The sequence below is a fragment of the Pomacea canaliculata genome, linkage group LG9 (genome assembly GCF_003073045.1).
Source record: "Pomacea canaliculata isolate SZHN2017 linkage group LG9, ASM307304v1, whole genome shotgun sequence".
Lineage (NCBI taxonomy): Eukaryota > Metazoa > Mollusca > Gastropoda > Architaenioglossa > Ampullariidae > Pomacea > Pomacea canaliculata.
In genome coordinates this window covers 23,854,393-23,881,056 of record NC_037598.1, presented here as the reverse complement: position 1 = coordinate 23,881,056, position 26,664 = coordinate 23,854,393, and the positions used below count along the sequence as shown (strand labels likewise).

Sequence of the window (26,664 nt, the reverse complement as noted above, 5' to 3'; positions counted from 1 at the left end):
ACTGGCCAATAATACGCTATTTTACGAAACTATTATGGTAGTGTATCAAAAATGGCGGCTTCGTCAGTGACACCCCAGCGAGTGAAAGATATTTTGTCATCTTTCTTGTTCCAAAAAGAGAATCATATAGATAATTCCATGTAAGTAAAATTGTAAACATTATATTTTTGTGAAGTCGTTGCTTAAGGCCTTTTATGTTTCATTTTTGTAGTGGCATTAGAAAAAAACCCATTTGTTGGTCTCGGTGAGCATTAAAAATGAAAGTATACAATGTTAAATAAACTAAACGAGCTAACCAGACTATCAGAAATTTTCTAGCACCATTTACGCGTTATTGCTGGGACTGATTAAGTGTTAGCCAGTAGCTAGTGGTCTCCTTTTCGCACCATTTCTTCCTCCCTTCCCACCCCACTTGTTTACAGGGCTGGCTGCCTTGCCGTAATATAGCCTCAGTTGCTGGCACGGCGTAAAACACCAATACCCCCACCCCCCACCCCACTTAATAATTTGCAACTGTGCTGTCCTTTTGTTCAAGCGTTTTGAGTTTATTGCCTTTCAGGAAAATGTATTATACAAATGCTTTTTTATCATTATAAAGTTGGAGCATTGATAAATTTTGATTAAAATTATGGCAGTTCGTGCCTATATAGTATAGGCATTATCAATGCCAGATGAACATATCTTCACAAAATGTAATTTTTTCCACAGATGTGAAGATTTAGTAAACACATCCTCAACTACAGGCCTAAATGATACTATCACAGACGCCGCATCTCCTGTGCTGTCTGATGCACCCTCCATTAGCAGAAGCTATAACAGTTTTATTAAGCGTGTAGAAACCTTCTCAGTATCCTTTATATTTAGACATAAGTTTTGGTCATCATTGTTACTGCCTTCAGCCATTGGTGAACTTTTTCTCTTGAACTACTGGTTTATTCTAATCTTATTGGGCTGCTGTCTTAGAAGCAACTGTTAAAGATTTCAGTTCAAAAATTATATTTTTTATGTCTTATGTAAGAAATAATAAATAAATATACCACTATTTGAAAAATAATGATATACAGTAATCCCACGCCTTTTTGTGCCTCACCTTTCGAGGCTTCACTATTTTGCGGGTTTTTATGAGAAATGGGAAAAATGATTTGTGTATCTATTTTGCGAGATTCAATCAGTAGAATATATATATATATTATGAATCTGTTTTAGATGAAAAAGCTAAAATGTGTATAAAATATATTGCTAAGATTAATTCTAACAATAAAGAAATGTTATAAATAATAAAATTAATATGAATTACAGTAAATAGTGCATGTATTTACTCTTAAACAAGAACCAGAATCATCTGCCTGAGACGTTACGTGCCTACTCACAATTGTAAACAACGCACGACTGGTTGGTTGCTAGAGAAGTGACCAACCAGAGAATGCTGCATTGTATCCCAGCCCTCGATTGGCTCAGTACAGTGGCGTGTTGTGTGTTGTGTACTTTTTCGACTTTCGTTCAATTACAGGTAGTGAACAGCATGGTACATATTATGTGTTTGTTTTTTTATTTACTGTAAAGGTACAATACATGCACAAAACATTGTGGTAATGGTTATTAAGGAAACGGGAAAGGTTTATGTAGCATACAAGTATGGGGGATGGTATATAAAGCATTAATATCGTGTATAAATACATAAATAAATATACCATTTCTATTTCATGGATTTTCGGTTATTGCGGGTGGTTCTGAAACGCATCTCCCACGATAAACAAGAGATTGGTGTAAAAATAATAATATGGGATTTATATAGTGTCTAATCATACTCAAAAAGGAGCATGCTCTCAGTGCTTAAGACAAGGAGGAGACATGGACAGAGTATGAAAGACAGAACGAGAATCAACTCTGTAGACAAGTAATAAAAAAAATATATAGAAGAATCAGACAACAAACAGTAGGAATGGAGAATGTCATAAATCTGCAGAGGTAGATGAGCAGGCAGACTAAGAATAATAATAATAAGTGCAAAATTTGTAAAGTAAAGCGCATACTCACATTCCGAAGGAGTATGCTCTTAGAGCGAAACATGGACAGCATATGAAGGACAGGAATACAAACAAATAGCATATGAGGTTTAAAATAATAAACAACCGTACTAAATGAAGAATAAAATTAAATACAGAAAACATAAAGAGAAATCAAATAACAAGAACAAGAGCTGAGAATAACATGATATTGCAAAAGGAAGGGTGTGATAAAGGACAAGCGTTATGGGAACAGTAATGTTTACCAAGTAAAGAGTCATGTTTATGGAAAAGGTTCATCAATCGACTATAATCACAACTATTTACAAATATGTTGATTAGTGTAAGGAGTAATGCTCACAGATCAGATGTATTGTTAGTGCATGTTTAAAGGATTCGATGGTGGATAGGGAAGGGAAAAGGGTTTCACTGTTAATAATGAAAACATTAATGTCTATAATAATAATAATGACATGGACTGATGTTGAATATTTCCTTCATAGTTATGGCATAATAATGGTATAGCTTGGAATATCACTAAAAACTTCTGATAGTCTGTACTGGCAGCATCTCTCCAGTGTATTAGTCTGCTGTTTGCATCTTTTTCTTCATACGATGTCCAACAAGCAAAGTTGGCTATAATTAACCAAAGTGCTTCACCCAATCTTCACATTGCTACTTCATTCTCAAGCACCAGATCTTGAGATAGGACCATCAGTTTCAAAGTCAAGACATGCCAGCATTGCCATTCTCAAGTAGCCTTATCACTCAGTTATTAAAATTATTCTAAATTTTACTTTCTCCACCAATAAAACAATTAGATGTGAGATTTTCAGGTACATTGTATAATTCATTGTTTGATATTTTTTGTCTTTATGTGTTCATTCAGAAAGTCTCTTGGTATTTGACTCATCCAGTAACTGTTAGACTTTCTACCAAACAAGTGTTCTAGAAATTTAAAAGCCAAATTTTTTTTTATTTTATAACAGTTTTACCTCTCATATGAAACAGTTATGTTTTGAAACCAGCATATGTATCTGTTAGTTGCCTTTTATTTAATGTCTATCTGGTGGGGTTTTTTTAATGTGACATCACAAAAGTATGTTGATTAAGTGACTAGTGATGGAGTGAGAGCATGAAAAAATAATAAATATGTACTTATTATGTTTAAATGCTTGAAGTCCTATATTTAATTTATCATATTTTCTCATAAGTAAATGATGATAATATCTGTAAAATGTTCAGAATACAAGTGCACATGAAAGCACATAAAGTGTTTATTAAAAGAATGTCTGCTGTCTGCTAAGAGATTGTAACTAGTCAAAATTTATTCTCAACATTGACATGCCCCATACATTTTGAAAACCATGATTGGTTTTTTGTTTTTCAAAGAGTGTTCATTTTGCAGTTATGCATTAAGTTTATGTCTTCCTTAACTTTCTAAGCCATTACAATGGTTTGCTAAACCAGTAGAGCTGTCTCCCATGGTCTGTGCACGCTATGGGTGGGAGAATGCGGATTTTGACATGCTTTATTGCAAGGCCTGCAAAGCCAACCTCTGTGGAAGTCTTCCTTCCAAAAGTGACTCATCTGCATGTAAGTATATATGTTATCCATGTGCAATATTCTTCGAATTACTCATCAAAAAAAAAAAAAAAATGATGGGCACAACTTTGATATAGGTGCTGCACATTGCATCATAGAACGGTCTATGCTATTTTGTCAGAGGGGAGAGCGAGTTTGGTCAATTTTGAGAGGGGTGCACATTTTTGCGTGGAGTTCTGTTAATGAACTGCCTTTAATGATAGAAATATGGTTAGGGTTTAGGGTTAGTGGATGCCTGTAGGGTATAAACCATGTGATAAGGACATCTTAGATTTTTTTCATCTGATAATATCGTTGTTAGGGTTAGTGGATATTGTTTCTCGAATTGACTGGAGCAGACGACAGCGGGCAGATGGGAGAGGTTGAGTGATGTCATTTTATTGCATAGCTCCGACTACAGGTGCACCATTTTTAAGGCCATCACGCACCACATAAAGCTGTTCTGTTTATTTTAATTATTAAGCATTTTCTTTTCCAATTCCTTTCTGTGAAGGTCTTGAGATGTGGATAAAGTCATATTGGTTGTTTATATGAGTAATGAAATTTTTTTGAAAAGTACAGATTCATTAGTAAAAATGCACGTAACATTAAGATTTTGAGGATGCCAGAAAACCAACTTTTCTTTTTGTCCTTATTTGTTACAGACAGAAAGGCTTGCAAGACCTTGGTGACAAAGTTGCTTACAGCACATGAAAAGTTTTGCCCTATATCAGTAAACCCTTGCCCAGGTGAATTTTTTACTCAGTACAAAGTTTTCTTAGAGTTGGAGCATGTATCATTCTTCATAAATGTAGTCATTTGCACAACCCTTTTTATGGTTATGAATGTCTGCTTTCTTATATAGTTTTACAATTTTAAAAAGTATATATGCTTTTCTATCCCATTACTTCTAGAACCTGATGGCCTCGTTTTATACTTTGTATACATGTGTGTGTGTCTTTGTATGGGCACAGAATCCTATTTGAGGATAGATTTGGATGACCATGAAGGTCTGCATCAGGATTTTCTGCAACGTTTGAACAGTTTGCATCAGAGTCAGCACTTTTTGCCTGAATTAGACTATGGACCTTTGCAGATTTGGGTTAGTCCATTGTTCACTTTGGAAACTCACTTTGGAAACAGAATATGTTTAAGCAACTATCCTAAATGATGACATCAAAGCTCAATCAATAGTAATTTCTGTGACCTCATTTTACAGAGCAAACGCATCCATCCTAAAAAGTAAACCAATAAAGTACATCACCTAAACAGCTGGAACAGATCTTAACCAATACACTATGGAAAACACACTTGCTAAATGCTTGTTTTAACTTTGTGTGTGAGAGATAAAAATAAAGATACATTTGAAGCAGAAACTTATTGTGTGATCCCTTTTGTCAAACTCATCAAGGGTTTTCACAAGCATCATGCTGCCAAGTTTATTGAGGAGAAGATGACTGAAAGGGACACATTAACTCAAGCTGTCGCATTAAGTTTTACAGGATGGACTGTTCGGTGAGAAATACTTAACCATTCAAAATATATACACACATTCAAGTTGCAAAGTATCTTGTGCTGTGATTATGACGAAAAAATTTTATACTTGAGGCTGCTGCCCTGACATTTGGATATTTTGTGAGTAGATAAACTGAAAAATGTCAGCACAATGTCCCTATTTTAAGCTGCATTATATAACACTTTGGACAAGTATACTTGCAGATAAATTATACATTTACTATCATTTTCAAGTGCTTACGTTTTAGTTTCTACTGTGCTAGATTTCTGATTATTATTATTATTTTCTGTTTTCCTATTGAAGTCAGGACCGTGATCAAATACTCACATGCACCAAGTGTCAGCGGCAGATAGGACTGTGGAATTACAAGCAAAATTCTAATAGCAGCATGAACAATATCACACGTCAGCTACTACCCTCAGATATTGATGGGTCAGGTGATTGTGCGCCATCTTCCAAACTCCGTAAAATTGTGAGTAAAAAGTTTTTTTTTACAAGTGTTATGATGCATATATTAACTGGCATTGAAGCTATATAACTTATAAAGGAACACTCCGAAGTAGTGTGCCCATCATGACGATAGTATCACTAGTTTCAGGCCTATTCATGCCTATTACTGGAAAACTGTACCTGCACTCTCAACATTAGGTTGGTTGATTGATTTGGTAGGAAGGTGGTTGAGGCAAGTTAGCACTAAGAGGGAAGGAGATTATAGTGAGGGGAGGATATTGAAGTAGCTAAAGAACTCTTGACAGCCAGCCTGCAATTAGATTGTCCCAGGATGAGATCAGAACACCTTTTGGTTCCTACTGCATGACCTTTTTGCCCAGTACACTGCTGAGCCACACCACAGGAACAAACTGTGTTGTCTTTTGTAATCATAAGCTGACCGTTTTATTTCACTTCTCAAACTGCACTGGTTGGGCTCGCCTCAGCAACAAAGTAGCAATGCTGTGTGTTATTGTTATTTTCATGATCTGTTACCAGGCTGATTCATTCATTTGGTCTACTCACATGGGCCTCTTGCATGTGGCTTACATTAGACAAGACAAATTTGGTTGCCACTTCTTTTCTTTGTCTGGACTGTTTTGCCCATATCTCTTTCATCGATACTATACCTCTCCTTTTTCTCCCCACCCTCAATTGTTTTTATAGTTTTAACTGCACTACTGTATTTCTCATACTGCTCTTTAGTTCAAACACTTTGAGCTCACTGCCAAGCAAGGAAATGTACTATGTAAGGAAGTTTTATTATTAGTAGAGAATCAGTATGACTTTGCACATTGTTTTGTTATTTTTCTTTAATAAAGGAGATGCAGGACCGACTGGATCCTATTGGAAGTCACCACCTATGGTGCCCCTGGACTGCTCTTCGCAGGCTAACAGACAATACTTTGAACACCTCCATCAGCTCACTTGATGAGTCCCAGTCCCCACCACCAGCCATCCCAGTATCTCACAGCTTGTCACCCTCTGCAGGTTCACTACCTAGTTCAGCCTTGCAGCCCTCTCATGAAGAAGATGCAGTGGTGAGCCCTCCAAACAATAGGTCTCCTGCTGGAGGTGATGAAGATCAGCATTTACCTGCCTGGGTTCTTGGTGTGCACATCATCACTCCTGGCTTGCTGAGCAAGTCCCATCGCCTGTCTCAGGAGATTAAACAAGTAAGGCGACAACAGATTCTCTTGCCATTTAATTAAGTTGATCAGATATATATTCAGAATTTTGAAAGAAAATTAGATACAGCTGTACTAAAGGCATGGGATGCATTCATTTTGTAGTACAGAAGAGAAAATAAAACATCCACCAGGAGATATATATTTTATCAGTTACCATACATTGGCTTATGCTCACAGACTGCAGCTGTGTGTTGACCACTCCTTTGTTTGCTCCTTGGATCTTCTTTTTTCTTTGTGTACTATTATCTTTCTCAGAAAATACTGGTTCAGTACTGGTTGTTTAAAGCTGTTGTGTCAACCATTTGAAATTTATTTTGAATATTTAATACTTCATTTCCTAACCATATTCTGTTTTGGTTTTCAGGGAACCATGGTGGAAGGTCTCCGGTGCATTCGTAAAGTGCTTAGCATGTGGTCACCTCCCACAAAAAAAACTTCACAGGAATTGTCGGAATAGCATTAGCAAAAGAGCATACATCTTTGATGAAGATCATGTTGTTATTTGAGGCGTTACAACCAGTCAAGAGATTTCAAAACCAATGTCATAAACGCAAACATATTTCTGGAATTGTGTTACATACATACGAACACTATGGTATCCAATACATAATAAATGTCCATGTTTATTTTTGTAAGTTTGACGAAGACATTACAAAATTGTAAACAAATTGCTTAAATGAGAGCATAAAGGATGAACAGTCTACTGATAGCAAATTTCAGAGAAAATTCTTGCTATTAAAAAACTGATATTACACGAAAATGATTACTGGAGAATTTATCAGATCTCTGCACATAACAGAACGTAACAGCCACTTTCAAAGCCATGCTTGACAAAAATTAGAATTTGCTTTTGCTGCAATTTGATGAACAGAAGTGTTAAAAAAAACAACCCTAACATTCTGGCGATCCTAGTATCATTACTGATACTGATCCTTTACAGTAAAAGAAACATCTTGGCCATTAGGATAAGCTGGCACACAATACTAATTTGTATTAGACAATTGTATGCTATAATCTACCTATCCAAGTTGAGGGTAAAAGGTTTAACAGACTGCTATTTCCACTTTTCCCCTGCATCCCCCATTCTTCACCCCCTCACAACAAAATCCCAAGAAAAATGGCTAAGTTTAATAACATTATCCCAAATCACATTGATTTCACACAGGGAATGACCAACTGTTCTTGAAATACAAGGGTGCACAAAAAATCCGTCGCCTCACCAGAGTCCATAAATATACTTGGATCATAAATGGACAGGTTTTGATCTCTTTCTGTGCATAGGGATTGTAGAGATATATCACAAAGAGAAAAAAAATTCTTTTGAAGACTTTTAATGTGCATGCATTTGGTTTGAAAAAATAAATAGTAGTCACCAAATATTTGCAAATTTTCAACAAAATATTTACCCTTATTATATTAAGTTACCTGATGGACATCTTTAAAGAGTACTTATGCTATCTTTAGGGAAATTTTTTTTTAGAAACCACTAGAAGCTAAATATTTCCAGAGAAAATTGTCTTTTGGTTTATAGAAAAGACCATAAAGTGCAGCACACTTCACAGGCCGCAAGATACTGCATGCCTTTCTGTACACTATATAAGGTTTATCAAACTATAAAGATGTACAGCAAATTAAAAAAAAAATCCTGCTCCATACAAGTTCACACACAAATCTAAAGGAGTAAATATTCCACCAACCCTTAATGTGATAGGAGTAAGTCAATGAAACCACGAACTAAATATACGTCCGTGATGAAACAATAGCAGGTAACACTGCATGGCAACAATCACAGACTTCACATTTGCACAAAGATGAGACTATAATATTTCCCATTGCACAAGCACATACAGCTGTACATAATACCTATCCCTGTCAAGCATTGTTTACCATATGTTTGCATTTGATTTCTTAGCAGATGAAAATATGAGGGAGCTTATGTGCACAGGATGCACCTAAACAAGCAAAGATTTTATAAATTAGTTTTCCACTTCCAATATCATTGTCAACATTTAGCTTTTTATCTCGTGATCTGTACACTACTCAAGTTATTTGCAACTATAGTTTATGCCAAAATTCTGTAAACACAACTCCAAGAATTACATGAAAAAAAGCTTGGTGCTTCATCCAAGTACTCCTAAAATTACTGGTTTTCTTTCAACATAGTTTTGAATTAAAAAAAAAAATTTAAGGGCTGCATACTATAACTTGGTTGAAAACTGTAAGAACTAGTCCATTCAATTCAAGAAAATCTGACTCCATCTCTTTAGTTTGCGCAATTATACTTTTTTTTAAAAATGATCTTTCACCTCTTGCTAACTTATTACTCAAAGTACCTCCAACAGTTGTCCTAATAAAATCACACTTATGCTTTTTTTTGTAATATATAAAACTTGGGACTTCAACCTCATCCTACTTCTTTTTCAAAACAAGACAGTAACTAGTAGAAAGGACATCTTTTAATATCTTTATTATAATCACACATTTCTTGAAACAATTCAGTCATGAGGGCTTTTACAGCTTATTCGAGTTTTATTAATATTTAGATTTTTTCAAAATTAAAAGCGGTCAAAATGGGTTTGGAAAAGAAAAATCTTTTGAAATTTATGGCTTTTTTTTAGAATGTTCCTCCCCCCACCACCATTATTCTTTTATACAATCCAAAACTATCTCCAGCAGTGTTGGGCATTATTATAACAGATACAGACTTTTAGTCATGCAGGTATATTTATGGAGATAACATGCTCAAAGAAATAAAAATGTATATATATATATCAAACACTTTCAATGGCATTATGAAGACTGTAAAGTAGAAAAATGATAGTTTTGCAGAAAGAGAACATCTTTTCAAATAGTGGCAACCCAATCTTTTGTACCTGTCAGCTCTTGGGGTAAAAGTGTAAATAAAGAAATAGGAGAAAGATAACACATTTGGCAGTCCAGGGACCTTACAAGTCTATGATGTTGTATTTATGTTCAATTAGACTGACGAAACCAAAATGAAAAGGTTGGTGTCAATTCAAAACTAAAAAAATACCTGTTAATTCCACTGAAAAATTTGTAAAGCACCTACATCCATTGAGATGATGGCAAGACTGACTATACATCAACATCCACAACTAAGACCTACCACACTAATGCTAAAACAAGAAAAGTGCTATCAGTATATCTGTATAAAACAAAGTGTATGATTAAAAAAGTCTGAAGCAAGGACAAGTGCACACTCTGTGGAATAACATTTGAAAAGTATTCTTTTATTCTTTTTTATTTGTGACTAAACCATTCATGTTAACAATCTAGCATATGCACCACTTGCACCGACACACTTGTACACTCTATGCTGCAGAACGCTTAATGAAGAAAAGCGGAATAATCATGATGCAAACCCCCCTTGTCGTCTTAGGGGAATAACCACATGACATGATGAAGGTAGTTACATTTTACACTTCAATCAGTTAAAAACAAAACTGTGACATGATAATGGAAAAAAAAGATGATTAAAACTGAGAAACAAAAAACTTCAACTCTCAGACAAAATGGGATGTAGAAAGGGGAGTTCAATTACTCAAGGTTTCACTCATTCAACACTGCTAGCTACTGCCAACACAATGTCTTCCACTTCAGAGGATTAAAACAGGGCCAGCAAATCTGGGATACAGAAGGGTCTAAATGTTGCACATATAACATTTAATAGAGCTTACAACATTTTAACATAAACTACTCTTCTTCGGCATGTTGTAAACAGCAACATCAATGATCAAGCATCTCACATTTATACCCTGATCCAAATCTGGTAGCCTTGTAAGCAAATTCTTTGGGGAAAAACATTTTATTTGATCATTTCTCAGTTCTACTTTTCAGACTTTACCCTAAATTACACTGGATGAGGAGAGGGGATTTCAAACCTGCAACACAATTTTCACAAAGAGACTAATGCTTGATGAAGGCAAAACCATTGTGATATTTTTCATTGTCATCTGAAGCAAAGCTACTTAAATATTAGGATCCACCTCCATCCAGCATTAATTTTCTTTCTTCTGCAATTTCTCTTCCTTTAACACTTATCCTAAGCCCTTCATCCCAGGTCTTGCTGTCCCTAAAAGTTGGAGCCATTGGTTACATACCAGTCAGATCCATCTGAGAACCTCAAGAAAAGCTTTATTCAGCCAGAGTAGCCTGGTAGCTGTCTACCCAAAGAGGAGAAAACCTGCAAGTCTGGCAAAACCCAGGCAGAACTATTCACAGCAGTCGCTTGTAGTCGACAGGTATACTCCTTTCAAGCAGAAACCACAGACACAAAATTTGCACACCCACTGTCACCATGGGCTCTTCTGCCAAGAATGCAACTGAGCTGAATAGCTATGGATCGGTTAGTGGGAGCAGTATGCAGACAGTATCCAGCCAGACTATTTACACATGAAGTACAATTTGAAAAGGCGCTAGGACTGAGGCAGGTTATAGTTCCATGTCCTGTGCCTCATCCTCCGAAAAGTCGCTCATCGATGACTCGCTGGAGGACTCCACATGTTCTTGTTCCCGCAGTGCCTCTTCTGTTGCATACTTCTGAACATACTCTGCAGAAAAACAAAGTTCAAACTGCTAAGGAGACTTTGCAGCTAACTAAAGCATATTCATTCATGCCAAAACAAAGGAATATACAACTACTGTTAACAAATTGCTTTTCTAGTAGCATTCAAAGAACAGTATAAACACCATCACTTTGACCATATATTTAGGTAGCTAGACAAAGCTAACAATGAAAAAAAATTCACTTATTTGCCAACTGACATTATGCAAAGAACATATCTTGATGATGGCCTTCACCTATACCTGACAAATACCAGTCTCAAACACACACTTGAAGACGGCCCCAATATGAACCAATACATGTACAGCTAAAAAATTAAATACAAAGGAAAATGAAAAGTCCTCTCCTTGCACCCACACGTGGAGTTAAAGAGTATTCTAGGAAAATTCTAGAAGATAGCAGCACACACATACTAAATTCCAGCACTTACCCTGCACCTTTTTCTTGTACTCTTCAGGTTTGTGGAGGTAAAGTGCTGCTGCATCCCCATTCAAGGGGTCAATGGGGTTAGGATAGGTGAGAAGTTGTGGCAAAAATGACTCAAAAATGTTGGATAAATCTGTCAACCAAGAAAACGCCATTAATACCCTGATAGAAGCAACAAAAATGCTTAAAACAAAGGTAACCTATAACTCATCACTCAACCAAAGTACAGTTTCCATACTCAAAGATACTTCCAAGTTTTCTGCCTTTCTTAGTTATGGTCAGTGTAAAATAGAAGCATTATTTTATGGTGAATGTTTATGATTAAGTTCTAAACCCATTATCTTTGCCCTTTTATTAGCTGCACTCTGTACACTATATAAATTTTATAGCAAATGTTTTTGAATCTAGTGTGAATATGGCTAGAGTGCTTTTAATAGTTTACAGAAGCCAATAAGCTAAATTCAAGACCAATGCATCTATCTCCTTAGGAATTATTATGATCTCAGATTCAAAAATACTTACCATAAAGAGCAGTCCATGCTTGGTTAATCACGTCCAAACAGACTGTTCCAGACCTGCACAACAGTTAACATTTATGCTACAAAACAAGCTATAAAAGAGTGATAAAACACTATTATGAATACCTTTTAGTTTAATAAATTGCAGGAAGCTAAAAGATCTTGTATAATGAATTAACAATATTTATGCATTTCAATAGTAGCATCAAAAGCTCCCTAACTTTACTTAGATTCTTTCCCAAGCAACAAATCAGTTCTTTACTATATATGGATCGACCTGTGCCCTAATTTAACTTTTTATATGCCATACAAGGAAGAGAATGCAGGATGAATGATATTGAAGATTAATAAATATACTAGAGCAAATGAGTATTGTGTTCACCCAAAAGAGGATGAAAATTGTAGTATTGTTAGGCATTTGAAGCGACAATTGTCAAACAAAAAGTACTTTCATGCCGTGAACTCTGAAATGAGCTTATTACCTTGTCTACTGGCAAAGCTTTTCAATAAATGTGCAACTTTAAATAATGATGATGATGTATAAGTGTATTAATATAGGTAAAATCTGTTGATAATTTTGATGGTGAATGTACATAATTATTGTCTTGAGAGACCGAACTGAGAGACACATTTTTTCCTGAAACTACTGCTAATTAAGATCTGCCAAGGAAACTGAAAAAAAAAACCACGAGAAAGCAAGAATGTATAGTGGTTAAGCAAAAAGAACTATTAAATATAATGAAACTCACACTTCATCTATATTTGGATGGTAGATTCTGTTCATAAACCCTGAAAAAGACGAACACTATCTTAAACTGCAATATATTATTTAAGTAGACAATAATAATAATGGGAACTTATAATGCACAGCATCGTGGCCAAGACAGATTACACTCCTTGCGCAGACCAATAATGATAAGGAAAAGATAACAGCCAGTGGACAGTGAGGTACATGTAGACACAGTGAACAACATAAAAATGTAATACAAGAGTAGAACGTAAAGCAATGGGTGAAGGTATGAAGATCCCATCAATCAGCAAACAACTTTTTAGTCTTGGTGGTGGTGGTGGTGGTGATGGGGTGGGGGGTGGTTCTTAATTTTAGTAAATGTTGTGTCTAGTCAATATCAACCAACTGGTTCCTGTTCATGAGTTGGTACAAGAGACACTCACCTCAGTTGGCTGAACAATTTTCATATTATAGTATGGATGGTATTCCATTGTCTCTACTTCTTGTTTTTTTGATGGGCTTTAGAACAAAAACACTTCTCTCCCCAACTGCTACTCAAAACAGTTGACACTTTGGGCAGTGCTTCTGGCTCCCTTGGGCAGACATTCTAACACCTTTATTTCTTGATTACTATTGCCACATTTTATACAGTTTGTCTAAGGCCTTCATGATTTTAATGATTTTTTAAAAACTAATTTTAGAATTTTCCCCATCCTTTCATTTTGGCTTGACCTTCCATTCTAAGAGCAAGAAGGTCAAAGATCAACCGATCATTGCCCTCAAAACATGGTATTGCATTCTTCTGTGTGTTTATGGGCTAGACAGTTACGGAGAGCCGGCTGTCACCAAACTAAAAATGCACAGCCATGTGAATGAGTGCAAACACACAAAGACAATGCAAGCAAAAAGATTGAAATGTACAAGTCAGCCAATGCCAACAAAGGAGACCATCTCAAAATTCATTTATTTTGTGGTATGATATGGTATTATTGCATGAATGATGATGTGGTTGAATCAACAAAAGTCACTGGTCGAACTGACTACAGACTATTTAAATCGGCACATGCAGTGGTTGAATAGGCAAATGGCTGAACTGATCAGCCCCAGATTATTTTGACCTATCAAAAAGGGGACATCTTTCTTAAAAACATATACACACACATACACCTCTATCTTTCTAGTAGACTTAGATTCCATAAGAAAACAAAAAAAAAAAAAAAAAAAAACCCAGCAATTCTACAATGGCATTATTAATTATAAATTTTAAGAAACACCACATTCTTCTTAAAAAAGGGATCATTTATAATAATAATATTTTGTCTCGCAAAAGCTCATACCTGTGGCATAATTATATCTCGTCCATCACTGCACCTATTGGAATAACACAACTCTCACATTCAGGTATACCTTTTCCTCATAAAATCAAAATCCTGGGCTGCTAGTGAGCAGAAAATCTGAATGTTTACCTATGGAAGGTGACTTGAATGGATATTTCTCTGGTAAGTCCACACGGACCTTCCATACACCCCCCTCATAAGGAGCTGAAATGACAAACAAGTATATAAAGTGTTTTTAATGATCCAAACAAGGAACACAGAAAAAAAGATTATTTTTCTAACACTTCTGGAGCTGTCACTGATAAAAATGGTGATTAGCTTTATTCATCCTTTCAAATTTGTTTTCACATGTTTAAAAACTAAATTTTGCTTTCAGATAGCAAGGCCAACATAATAAAAATGAAAATGATACAATTTCTTTAAAATTATCCAATTAATACGATGTTTAGATGGACCAATAATAACATTACTATTGATAAAGTGCTCTGAAACATATACTTCCATGCTAAGCAAGATTAGAAAAATTAAACTCTATCTCAGCCTGAGACAAAAAAAAGAAATGAGCCCTGTCCCGTTCCTTCATCAATTATAAATACATTTAACAGGACAAGCTTTCCTGAGTAAAGAAGAAAATGTGTCACTAAAATGAGAGGAAATTTTGTTATCTGAATGATGTAATTTGAAATCTTGGGATTTTTCCTTTCATCTTTCGCTTCTGCGAACAAATTTACACAAATTCTAGCTCATCTGAGCAAAAAAATTCTTCATATGATTTACTACAAAGATAACACATTACTTCTCTTTTTTCTTCTTGGAAGATCTAACATTTAGGGGGAATTTTTTCATACACACAAAGACAAATTTATCATGTTTTAATCTTCTTTCATTTGTTTTGCATGTGCTGCTCATACAGACCTATTTATCTTATTTAACAGCCACCCCCAGAATTCACAAGCTATAAAAGGCCAGTTAAAAATCATTCAAATGGTTTGTGTCCTGTATTTTAATGCCTTTCAGCCAGCAACAAATGCTCACTGACTTGAACAATATATAGTAAACTTCTAAGCACCAGCTCCGTACAACAAACTTTGGACAAACTCAGTATTCAGGGTGGTTTCTCATACATCCTGAACAAAAGCATGTTGTCCACATAAACTAAATTTCCCCTTTCAGCATACTATTATTGGTTGAGTTTATTATCATATGTAGCTTTCATATGCAAAAAAATAGAAAAGCCATTCAAACAGCACATACAATTGTTTTAACGTTGCACTGACAAAGTGAGAATGTTTCATGTTATACCATCAATCTGGTATTCTATTTATCTGCATCTCATTTTAACAAAAAGCATTAAAAAGTCTCCTTTTCATAGAGAAAATAACATTTATAAAAACATCACATCACAGAAACCATAGCTGCAAAATCGCAAGATGATAAAATACCCAGTCTACAAGCCAAGAAACTGAAGACAAAACCATCAGTAAAACTGTCTTCAGCTGAAAAAGAAGTGATAGAAAAACAAGTCAGTACTGATGTAGCTTATGTTTCCCAGGAAATTAAAGATTTCCTTCATTTCACATATCTATACATATGAAGTTAAAGGTTTATGCTGGAAATTATTGAAAGGGAAAAGAATCACACTTTTATATGTCTTGCTTAAAAACTGAACACCTTAAGTAACAAAAAAATCATGATGCCACTGACAAGCCAAAGAAAACCTGCAAGTGTGGTAGTGTGCTTGGAAGTGAAGGCCTATTTACATACATCAATCACCACAGCATGAGCTGCACATAATGATATGTCCAAAATGAATAAAGCCCAAAAGTGTATTGCCCCAGTCATGAAAGTTTGCCCTAGCTTTATGTACTACTTCCTGTGACACAATTTTTTTACCAACTTGAACATTCTGCAAAACTGTGCCACCAGAAAAACTACCACAAAAACACCTAATGAAGAATGTTATTTTTTAAATGTTAGGCTTGAGAGTGGAAACTAGTCCCTATCCCCTTTCCCAGTACAACACTGCTAACCATATTTCCTAGTTCATCACAGAAAACAGATCATTTTTGCACAGAAATAATTACATGGAATGCAACAGACTGGCAACTTGTAAGAAATAGATAAGTTGGAGAGAATAAGGTGAACTAGGTATGCCACATCTGGCCAGCAACAAAGCCTTTTTTATGGTACAGCAGCTGGCTGTGTAGACTGGCAACAGGTAAAAGCTGTAAAAAGGTAATGGACATTTTTAATGATGCTGACTGCAGAGATTAACTGATCATGGAGACACTCCTCATTGTTAAGCATGTCCCCATCTGTTAAATATGACAAAAGACTACACAAAAAAAAGGTTTGGTCCTTGAAACTGAGAGGAAACACCACTTAGTGCCTTACTGCTATTTATATCCCTTGCCCTTAACTTGCTCAGATCACTAAAGCTTTCCTGCTTGTTTAATAATACAGTTTGTAATAGCAGGAAAGCATCCATGACTGCTTTCAGTATGGTCTGGATAGACCTGGCTGCCAACATAACCTCTCAACATCAACAGCTACAAGGTGCATGCCTTTTCTTTCAATTTTGTGCAATTAAGCAGGAATAGATATGACTGTTCTTCTTTGTGAACAAAAAGGTGAATTAAGCTGACCACAATCTATTCCTGAATGCTATCAAAAAGGTCTCAACTTTCAATTTTTTAAAAAGCTGAAATAGTTGCATATAAGCAGGCATGCACACATTTCACACACACGTCTATGCACACAGGTCCTGGGAGAACACTTTTCTACAATAATGCTTCTCTATCTATTATATACATGAGAAAGTTAAGTCTGTCTCTGTATTTAAAACATTTTTTTTACTGACAATGTTGCATCTATGTTGCAGAAGTGCACAAAGAGAAAGATTCTAGAAGACTGCCCCTTTGACATTATAGGATGATGTTAAATCTATCTGTCCTTATCATTATGTATGGGAGAAACTTTAATTTCAAGAAATCAGTCTTGCAACTGTGTCTGCACATATCCCCATCATTGTGTATGTTACTCAAGTATCTGTAAATCAAATGAATTCATGAAATTTTTCAGGGGAAAAAAGCAAGGAAATCTAAAAAAAAAAAAAAACTTTTATAAAAATTATGAAGCAGGCAACAGTAAATGACAGCTGCTTAGATTTCTATATTACAAAAAGCCAATTATCTTAAACACTATAATGGTTGTGAATACTGCATCCAGATAAATACTAATATACTGCATCAGTCTTCATTGGCTAAATAAAAGATTGTACTAAACAAAATGTCAATGACAATCTCCTCTGGTCTTCCTACGTACCACTTCAACACACATACACAGAGACACTCTGGTCTTCCTACGTACCCCCCACTTCAACACACACTTTTTTGGGAGACCATGGCAACACATTTTGTTAAAGTGTAATAGCACTGTCATTACCTTTAATTTACTTCCATGTTTTCTTTAAAAAAATGTTCAAAATAAACTCAAAATATTCTTGGACTTAACTGTACAACCAATTAAGAAGTCTGTTCAGTTGGTCCTTTGACCTACATGGAATGCTCCAAAGTTTTATGACAAACATGGACATTGGCCCCAGGGAACTGGAACTGTGAGTGACAAGGTTTAACTCCTGCTATCCACATCACCTAAATCTTGAAGGGAACAATACGTACAATGATAACACATCAGTCACTCTCAAGTTCCACTAGCCACTACCCCTGCTCTTCCCCAAACAAACGATGTGTGACTTAAAGTACAACAATAAAGATTTAACAGACACAACATGCAAATGCATACATACAGTGACTCATCTAGAGGGTGTCCCAGTACTATCAGTGCTAATCATACTTACAAAATACAGGCAGTCCTCGGGTTACGTCAGCCCCGAGTTACGATGTTTTGTGGTTGCGACACATCTCCCATTTACTGTATGAAGCCTTGTTTCCACTTAAGCGTTTTTGCGTTGTAAACGTCATAACGCCAACTTCGTGTTTCATTTCATTATTAAACGTAGTTTATATGTTTTTGATAATTACTGTTAGTAACTGTTAGGATAGGTGTTAGGATAGAATAAGTGCTTACAGTATGTTATCTACATACAGTATGTACGTATGTTCCGACTTACAGCAAAAATTGTTTTAGGACGCGAAGTAGGAATGGAACAACGTCATAAGTTGAGGACTGCCTGTACAGTGCTGTTAATTCCCATTGAAACTACCATTTGCTCTCACATGCATAGTTGCACCAACTTAGCTCTCAGTTGTTACAGCCGTTCTCACACTGCCAGTCTCTCTTGTGGCGAGGTGAGGAGTAGTACCCCAGTCAATAATTGCGACACACCAATGACTCTCTCCTCAATGTGTTCGTCTGATCATCCATCGTCACTTTCTGCTCGATCTGCCAATCACCTCAGCAAACAATGACTGCTCTTCCAGCAACACAGATTCAAGCACTGCCCTGGTCCAGGGACATACACGTATTTCTTTGACAACTGCAATGCCGCATACAGCCACCAAACAAACACCACCTTGACACAAAGTCTCTCTCAACTCCAGTACTTTGGAATGCAGGCAAATCCAGCAGACATTCTCCTCTCTTTGAGAACAATGACTTCTGTCAGCCTTGCAGACGAACATCTACCTCTCACAGGTAGTGCAAACCCTGGTCATATCTTTTGGTTTCTACAGTGACAGCAGGTTGTCCTGACATTCCCTTGTCACTGACTCACCCCTTGTCTCAAGGTTCTCTAACCCAAGCGTCCTTCCTCATGTGTCTTGCCCTCTTGGGTTAAGACTTGGTCTTGGGGTAATAGTGAAAATTGGCGTTGGAGAAAGCTGGTCATTTCGACTGCTGACCGGCTGGTCCATTCACACTGACATTGTGCCACACATCTGCTTAGATGCATACAAGGGATGCCACTGTCACTTATCTAGCATCCTTCATCAGATTAACAAGTAGCCAGCTAGGACAAGAGAGAGGCACCACCTCAATCAACCTGTCTGCTCCACCTACAGGTCTCTTCTTACTAGGTCCTGGCCCAAAGGTGTGGGAGACTCTTCCTAGATGTTGTTGACACCTCTGCTAGCCAGCTAGTGAGGCCTGGCTTGCCCTAACTAATAAGGCTGTCTACCCTATGTAACACCTCTACACTGGGACATATGTCCCCCTTTCTTGCATAAGTGGTCTATGGCTTGTCATTAAGTCAAACTACACCTTTAATGTAAGAGATGTTACTTCCCTTCCAAGGTTACATGACAATGGTTAGGAGAGTTTTCGAAGATGAAACAGTTTGTTGGGCTCTCAAGTGTCTGTCCTCTGGACAGCTGATCCCCCAATCTGGGTTTCATATGGAAAATATTAGTTTTGCGTTATAGAGCCTCTCTGGGAATGCCATTCATCTCAAAGGCTTCAATCCTTTTCTCATCAAATAAAAGGTTGGACAAGACACCAGTGGAGATTTTCTTTGGCCAGAAAGCTTATCCTGCTGTTTCTTAATATTCTGTTGTCCAGATGCCCACTCTTGACCTCTGATATTGACCTGCCATTCTTTATGAGGGCCGATCCTAGGTCTTGGTCTGAATTCAGCTGCTCTTAGATTTGAACTTTCCATCTAACCCTGACTCTCAGTATGATCCCTCCAGGGTATCTAACGAGACATTGTTCTATTCTTATATTTTCAGAGGTTGACTATCTTTGGATGAGGAATTACCAAAATTCTGTCCACTCCACATTCACATCCAAGCCCCGAAAGCATGACAATTTGATACACATGTGATACAGCAAACTTCCCCACTTAACCCAGTTGTTGGGAATGGAAATGCAGCAACTCCAAACAGTTTTGAAGAAGGCAAGGCAAGTGAGGTAGAAGATGGGCATTACCTTCACAATAAGCTGGCCCTGAGAAAACAGCAGTCTCTAACACCTCACTACCCAATGACTGAAAGGTTTGGGGCTACCTCTGTTGTTACCTGTCAACCCCAAGTAAATTCACTTTTTGAGGCTGTAGTGTGCTTCTTCCACTTCCTCCATCAGTATGAAATTCATGGCTTATAAAACGTAAAGACTTTTAGCCAAAGATCAGAGGCAAAAAAGCTAAAGAAATCTACTTATAATGTTTTAAAGAAGTAATTTAAAGCTTTGTATTGGCAACATTATTCTGATACTTAATATTTTAAGTATTTCAAACACATGTTTTATTGCAGCAAGTGCTAAAGATTTCAGTTTGAGACCATTAACTTCTCTAATTCTTCCTGTTATTCAGAAATTCAAAACTACTGCCCACGCAATATGACTTTTCTGTGTATCCTGTACTTCCCCTGACTTTTCCTATATACATGAATCTGAGAACAAAAATTTTTGCCCTTAACACCTATCTAGGGAAAAAAATAACTGAAGAAAAAGGATATGCTTTGTAAAAAAAAAAATGGTAAGCTTGTAACTCCACCTGTAAACAATATCCCTTACGGTCAACTTTTTATCGCCTCAAAGTGCCCACCACTTTGCCTTCAGTGTTAACATCTGTAATTTAAGACCGCTTACAGCTGAAAGTTGATCCAAGCACCAGAAGCAAGAGATGTTTCTCACGACTGCACAAAGACATAAATAAGTATTTTAATTTGTGCAAAATCAAGAGTCTTTTCATGAGCAAAGGTCATATACATGCCCCAATGATTCCAACATCTGGGTGCAACCATACTGCACATTTCTACCCTGAAGTTTATGTCAGTAGGAGAAGATGTGAGAGGTGTGCACATGCTTACATATACATGATGGTGACAAAAAGGAAATTCTCAACACAAATGTGTATACATTCATTCTAGGAACTTGGATGTTGCACTAAAAGCTTTCAAAATTTTCCAATAATTCAACTTTCTGTAGCCACTCTCATGTGGAAATAAGTGCACAAAAGTACCGAGCCTAGATGACAGATGCTGCTTCACATGATTAATTAGAAACAGCTGCTATGAAAACAGTACTATAGAAGAAGAAAAATCCAAACTACAGATAGAAAAGCCACAGCTGTTAAAGTGGAGGAAAAGGTAAAATACCATTGACTGCTGTCACTCACATCAGGCAATGACCAATATCACAGATTCTATGCTACGAACTTATAACATGGTAGGGGCATGGGCATTAACTACTAAAACGAAGCATGATACATGAAAGCTTCCGGTTTAGTCACATTCTTTGTTACGGCTCGCCGAGACTAACAGTGGATCACTTCGCAAGAGGCTAAGCGTTGGTCTTGGCAGACAGACAGCAATCCACCTATACACGTCCTTGATTAGACCCAACCCTAAAACATGTTCTCCTCAATTGCCAAAGGAAAAAACATACCCCTATGAACTTCTGATTAATCATAAAAAGAACAAGAAGTGCACATTACTTTAAGTTTTACCCGTGGATAAGTTTATGAAAAGAACTTTTAACACTCAAGATCACAGTTGTAGAATGTATATATTCAGGCATTTGAATTCACCATCACACAGCCTTTTTTCAGGTGTGTAAAGATCTTCCTTCAACATGCATTTGGCACAATGTCTCTATATATATATATAAGAAAAAAATATTACAAAGAATCAAGTTTCTTTTCCCCATCACACCAGAGAATGCTAATTGAATACCTTCAGAATGCCAGTCCTGAATATCACAGACTGCTCTGCCCCCTTGTCACTGAAAATTCTGTTGCTAACAACCAGCTGGTAAGGTTCAAAACCTAATAAACACGGCCAAGAATGCCATTGTAGAGGCTACTGGACACTGCAGCTTGCGGCAAGCTCTATAAAGCGCATGGGTGTGGTGTATGTCTGTAGTCAGAGTGGAAATGTCTCATCCTAGTTGGCCATACAATCCTAGTAGTAAAAGGTTAAACATAATAATCTTTTCTTTGTGTCAGATGTTCAGCACAGCTGCATGTTTGCTTTTAGTTACAACCTCTGGCAGGTGTGTTATTTCCCTTATCCAGATGCCTTTCCCTCTTCTCCCCCATTTCCCTCTGTGCCCATATTGCAAGCATCATAAACTGTGCAGGGTGTAGTAGGTATATGTATTAATGAAAAAGGTTGTTGATTAAATCATTAATTTTTTTTTTAAGCAGACCTAACTAGTGTAAATTTAAATACTATTATTTTGTCATAAACCAGAGTTGAAAGTACATTTACTGCATCCTGTATGCACTGCAGAGTGTAATACTTGAAGCTTTATTTCCTCAAATAAGAAACTTCATCTATTATTTCATTCACAAAGATTTTGTAACGGTTCACTGTGTCTAGCAGTCTGGAGGGAATTTAATCTACTGTTTTCTAGGTATCAATTTCGACAATCCTGTTTCTTCAATGTGCCCTATAATTTACACTGTGACATTTCTTTCATTAAACTAAATTGCATATTCAAGGGAAATGGCCTGTTTTCATAAAATGCAATGGGCAGCTCTAGAAAGCTCTAACAGAGCTTGAGAGTTCACATTTTTTCACTCTATTGAGATTATGGCCCTGAAGAAGTTATATAAGTCATGACAATGTTGAAAACAAATATAGCATTTATCGCCTTGTGATTAACTTGCTGGGTTTTTTTTTAAATGATGTGAGGTTAAGCCAACATAAATGTTCTTCAGCAACAGGACTTGATGCCCTCTAGTTGTTAGCACACCTTTAACATTATGCAACAAATAGGTGACAGTTCACGTATTAGCAAAGTTCTATTCAAAAGAAGTATATTTATGCCTTATATTTCCAGTAAATATATGCATAAAATAAGAAGACTACTTTTAAAAAAATTTCTCAAAATACTTTTTGCTGAATGGGAGAATAAGTATGTAGAAGACAGATACCAAAGAATCCATTATAAAAATGAAATTCTGGCATTCATCAAAATACTATGGGCTGCTGCTAACTTGGTAAGTGGAGCTGCAGTGTGTTTCTTGAGCATGATTGACAAACAGGAAATGGAACTGCACCCAGGCCTAAATAAACAAAAAAAAAAATACTCACTGGATGGTGGGCCATAGAACTTGACCATAAATTCATTGAGACCACCCATGATGGTGACTTCATGCTTACTCTCAATACTGTAAATACCGTCAAGGTTGCCAACCACAGTGATGACACATAAGCAAATCTAAATTAAAACTTTAATCATTCAAATAATTACTTCAATCTGAATTTAAACTATTTCTTTCACAAAACATCATTGAACAAGCAATCAAGTAGTTTATCTAACTGATATAAGGAGATCTAAGCATTATCTGAAGAAATGCTATACTTGGGAGATGTTCCTAAAATGAAACTAATGATGCTTTTCAAAAGCCACATACAAGTTGCATGATCTGAATGTGAAAACGCAGAGGAGCTAATGAAAATGATGACCTAGAGGAGGAGAAAGTGATGTAACAATGTAACAGTTTATCTATAAACTATTAAAGCTGACATATCTTCAAAATTGAAATTAAAGACTATCTGAATTACGCTCCAACTGTAACACTGACTGAATGTTTGAAATGATACAATCCTATTCCTGTGTTGAAGCAATCACAAACTGAGCTGCTCTAACCACACAAAGCACTTCCTAAATGACAGTCTAAGTTTCAACCAGAAGGCTGCAGAAAAATCAATATGACAATGCTTTGTTTTCCAGCTTAAGAACACAGCTCCCCACAAAATGACCTAAGTAGCATCTAAGACAACAATAATTAACTAAAAAAAAGGGGGAGGGATTGTTAAGATCAAGATATTCTTTAAAAAAAGAGGGGGTTTTATCACTCCTGCTTGGATTAAATAAATTTCTTCCAGATTTCATATGAACATTTTATGACATGATACAGATGAAATGTTCTAAAAAATCTCTGCATATCAGAACTAAGCATCCTGAAAGCAACATGATTAGTATTTTTGCCCTTATCCCTTTTATCTTGACAAGGTTATTTTCCAAACAAGTTTGTGCAAAATCAAGCTGCTCTGATAAAAGGTAGCTCAACATTGTTCGCTCTACTTTCACTCCTTTCTAATCAAATGACATGTACAGGTGTATGTGGACATGAATATGCATATGCTTGCATCATCATGCAAATATGTAGCCATGAAAACATTTGAAAGCAAAATGCTATGGTTTGCAATATCAAATATAATCCCATCAGAACCATTAGATAATTTTTTTTTTGGGGGGGGGGGGCTAGGATTTTAAAATGCATGTGACAAGTAATCACAAACTTGAACTTCAGCAATCTACTTTTCCACCATTTCTATGAGCTGCAGAAAATATAATTGACGCACATAATTACTGACATTAAAATTTATGACTACAGAATGGCAGGCGATAGTTCAAAATAAGCAGATGTGTGAGATAGAGAAAGGCCTCAGTATGCTTCTCTATGTGTGAATAAAATCTTACAGGCATATTACATCAGTTATATAGTGAACCCACCTTTGGAGACCCACAAAATGCTCTTCATAAAATTGATGAACTGTTTTTACAGATCTAAAGACTCCAGTCAAACCTTTCATGGGATAAGTCTACATGTCAATTTTTTAAGGCATTTTACATCCTTTGAAAAAATAAGTTTTGAAAAAGGCTAACACAATTTAAGGGATTTTAATTATAAGGTAAGGCTGGAAGAACTTTTGAAATGCAGAACTTTTTTTTTAGTAACTAAGAGCTCAGTACAAAATATAATTTCCCACAGTGTGAATACTCTTCAATTCTCTACATACAGGCATACAATTATCCCCACAGACCATATCCCCATTGTGTCTTATGAATTAACATAAATTTTGTTTAAAAACAGTTAATTGTGTATATTAATTGACTTTGGAAATTTATGTAATAATATGACATGTACCTAACCTAAAAACTCTCAAAATGACAATAAATTAGCAATGAAACTGATGGAAGCAACAAAATTATAAATCTTTATGCAGACATTTTCTGTCCACATGAACTATTAAGGCAGTAAAATTATGACTGTGATGTAACAGGTTCTACAACTATTTATATATATAACCTGAGTAAGGTGCCCTGACATTAATATTCTTCAGTGTAAAATCTGCATGGCAGCTGATTTTAAATCTCTGATTTCACCTTTATATAGTTTAAATAAAAAGTAAAATATAAGTGACACGTGGACCTGCATGCAACTAATTCAGGTTTGATGTGACCTTTATTAACTCCACATTAACACCACTGTGGTCAGAAAGATAAAGTAAATTGCCTGATTCCCTGAGTTAACAGGAAATGTACAGGAAAATTCTTGGCTAAAAGTAGTAATTAAAGCATTTATACTTCTATGGCAAATTGAATGTTCATTTATAATGGTAAACTTTTTCCAAAATACCTTAGTTAATACCAATAATTAGAATCTCTAAGCCGTGCCATGTGCCCACCTGTTTAAATGTCGAGTTTTAAGCATCATTAGGTCAGATCTATTTCTGGTTCAGAAGCATGGTGACAGCAGAGAGAAAATCTGCTAAAACCTGGCGACTGTACAGAACCGACGAATAATATGGACAATTTGTAGCAAAAGGATGTTCTGGAAGTTGTCAGTCTCGTTACATCAACATTCTAACTACACATACGTTCGCCCCAATCGTTGCCACACTTTTTTGTGCCTGCCAGTTAGGACCTGCTCGTCTGTCAAAGTTGCTTACTTACACTCGGCCTTCCAGCCATCCCCATCGGAGCTCGCATATGTCTCAACTTTTAATGACCACGTGTACACTACCTACATACATTTAAAGCCTAACATCGTGAAATTCATTAAGAACTCTGGTCTGCGTGACCATTGCAAATACAACTATGACGTGTCTGCATCTTTCTCGAACAAACGAACGCACAATATGACCTCAGCCATATCAATGCATCTGCTACGCTCTTTCCGTCTTCAGCCAACAAGAGACATTCAACCAATACGATTCGGATTAACACAAGGTAAAATCAAAAAAAAGGATACAGTTTTACAACATCAGTGTCCATACGACGTTTTCCTGGGCTGGGAGATGACATTGCGGAGATATTTTTTCGGGCAACAGACTTTTGTAGCCCACCTCCAAAACAACAACAGCTAATGGCGGAGTCTTCTGCTAGGAATGACGTTAGGTCACGTGACCACGGATGTCACGCCCATTTCCTCGCGAGTGCATTATTTTACACATTTCAATTTTTCTCTGCTACCAACATTTCAGTTTCTTATTAATTCCTTTGCACAAAAAAGAACAGATAAGGTTTAATAAGTCTTTTACGACAGAGTGATAAACTTCAACCGCATAGGTCAGAGGTCATAGAGTGA

General features: G+C 36.3%; 2 protein-coding genes across 2 annotated transcripts; one reads left to right on the top strand and one right to left on the bottom strand.

Moving 5' to 3' along the window:
- Positions 1-17: 17 nt before the first annotated feature.
- LOC112572363 (nuclear-interacting partner of ALK-like) lies at positions 18-7,545 on the top strand. Its single transcript, XM_025251999.1, has 9 exons — positions 18-140; positions 709-847; positions 3,452-3,602; positions 4,256-4,339; positions 4,565-4,692; positions 5,002-5,105; positions 5,410-5,578; positions 6,417-6,770; positions 7,150-7,545. Exons 1-9 carry the CDS (start codon positions 52-54, stop codon positions 7,240-7,242), a joined length of 1,311 nt encoding a protein of 436 aa, XP_025107784.1. The 5' UTR covers positions 18-51; the 3' UTR covers positions 7,243-7,545.
- Positions 7,393-26,482, bottom strand: LOC112572365 (ubiquitin-conjugating enzyme E2 H). Its single transcript, XM_025252002.1, has 7 exons — positions 26,329-26,482; positions 23,378-23,454; positions 14,511-14,585; positions 13,064-13,103; positions 12,319-12,371; positions 11,801-11,929; positions 7,393-11,356 (listed from the first exon to the last, which is right to left on the bottom strand). Exons 1-7 carry the CDS (start codon positions 26,379-26,381, stop codon positions 11,238-11,240), a joined length of 546 nt encoding a protein of 181 aa, XP_025107787.1. The 5' UTR covers positions 26,382-26,482; the 3' UTR covers positions 7,393-11,237.
- Between the last annotated feature and the right edge of the window lie 182 nt (positions 26,483-26,664).

Coding starts and splice junctions, on each gene's coding strand:
- LOC112572363 (XM_025251999.1), top strand. CDS start 52: ATGGCGGCTTCGTCAGTGACACCCCAGCGAGTGAAAGATATTTTGTCA. Junction 848..3,451: donor AGCGTGTAGAAACCTTCTCA/GTATCCTTTATA, acceptor TAACTTTCTAAG/CCATTACAATGGTTTGCTAA. Junction 5,579..6,416: donor CTTCCAAACTCCGTAAAATT/GTGAGTAAAAAG, acceptor TCTTTAATAAAG/GAGATGCAGGACCGACTGGA.
- LOC112572365 (XM_025252002.1), bottom strand. CDS start 26,381: ATGTCATCTCCCAGCCCAGGAAAACGTCGTATGGACACTGATGTTGTA. Junction 13,104..14,510: donor ATTCAAGTCACCTTCCATAG/GTAAACATTCAG, acceptor CGTCTTTTTCAG/GGTTTATGAACAGAATCTAC. Junction 11,357..11,800: donor GTACAAGAAAAAGGTGCAGG/GTAAGTGCTGGA, acceptor GTTTTTCTGCAG/AGTATGTTCAGAAGTATGCA.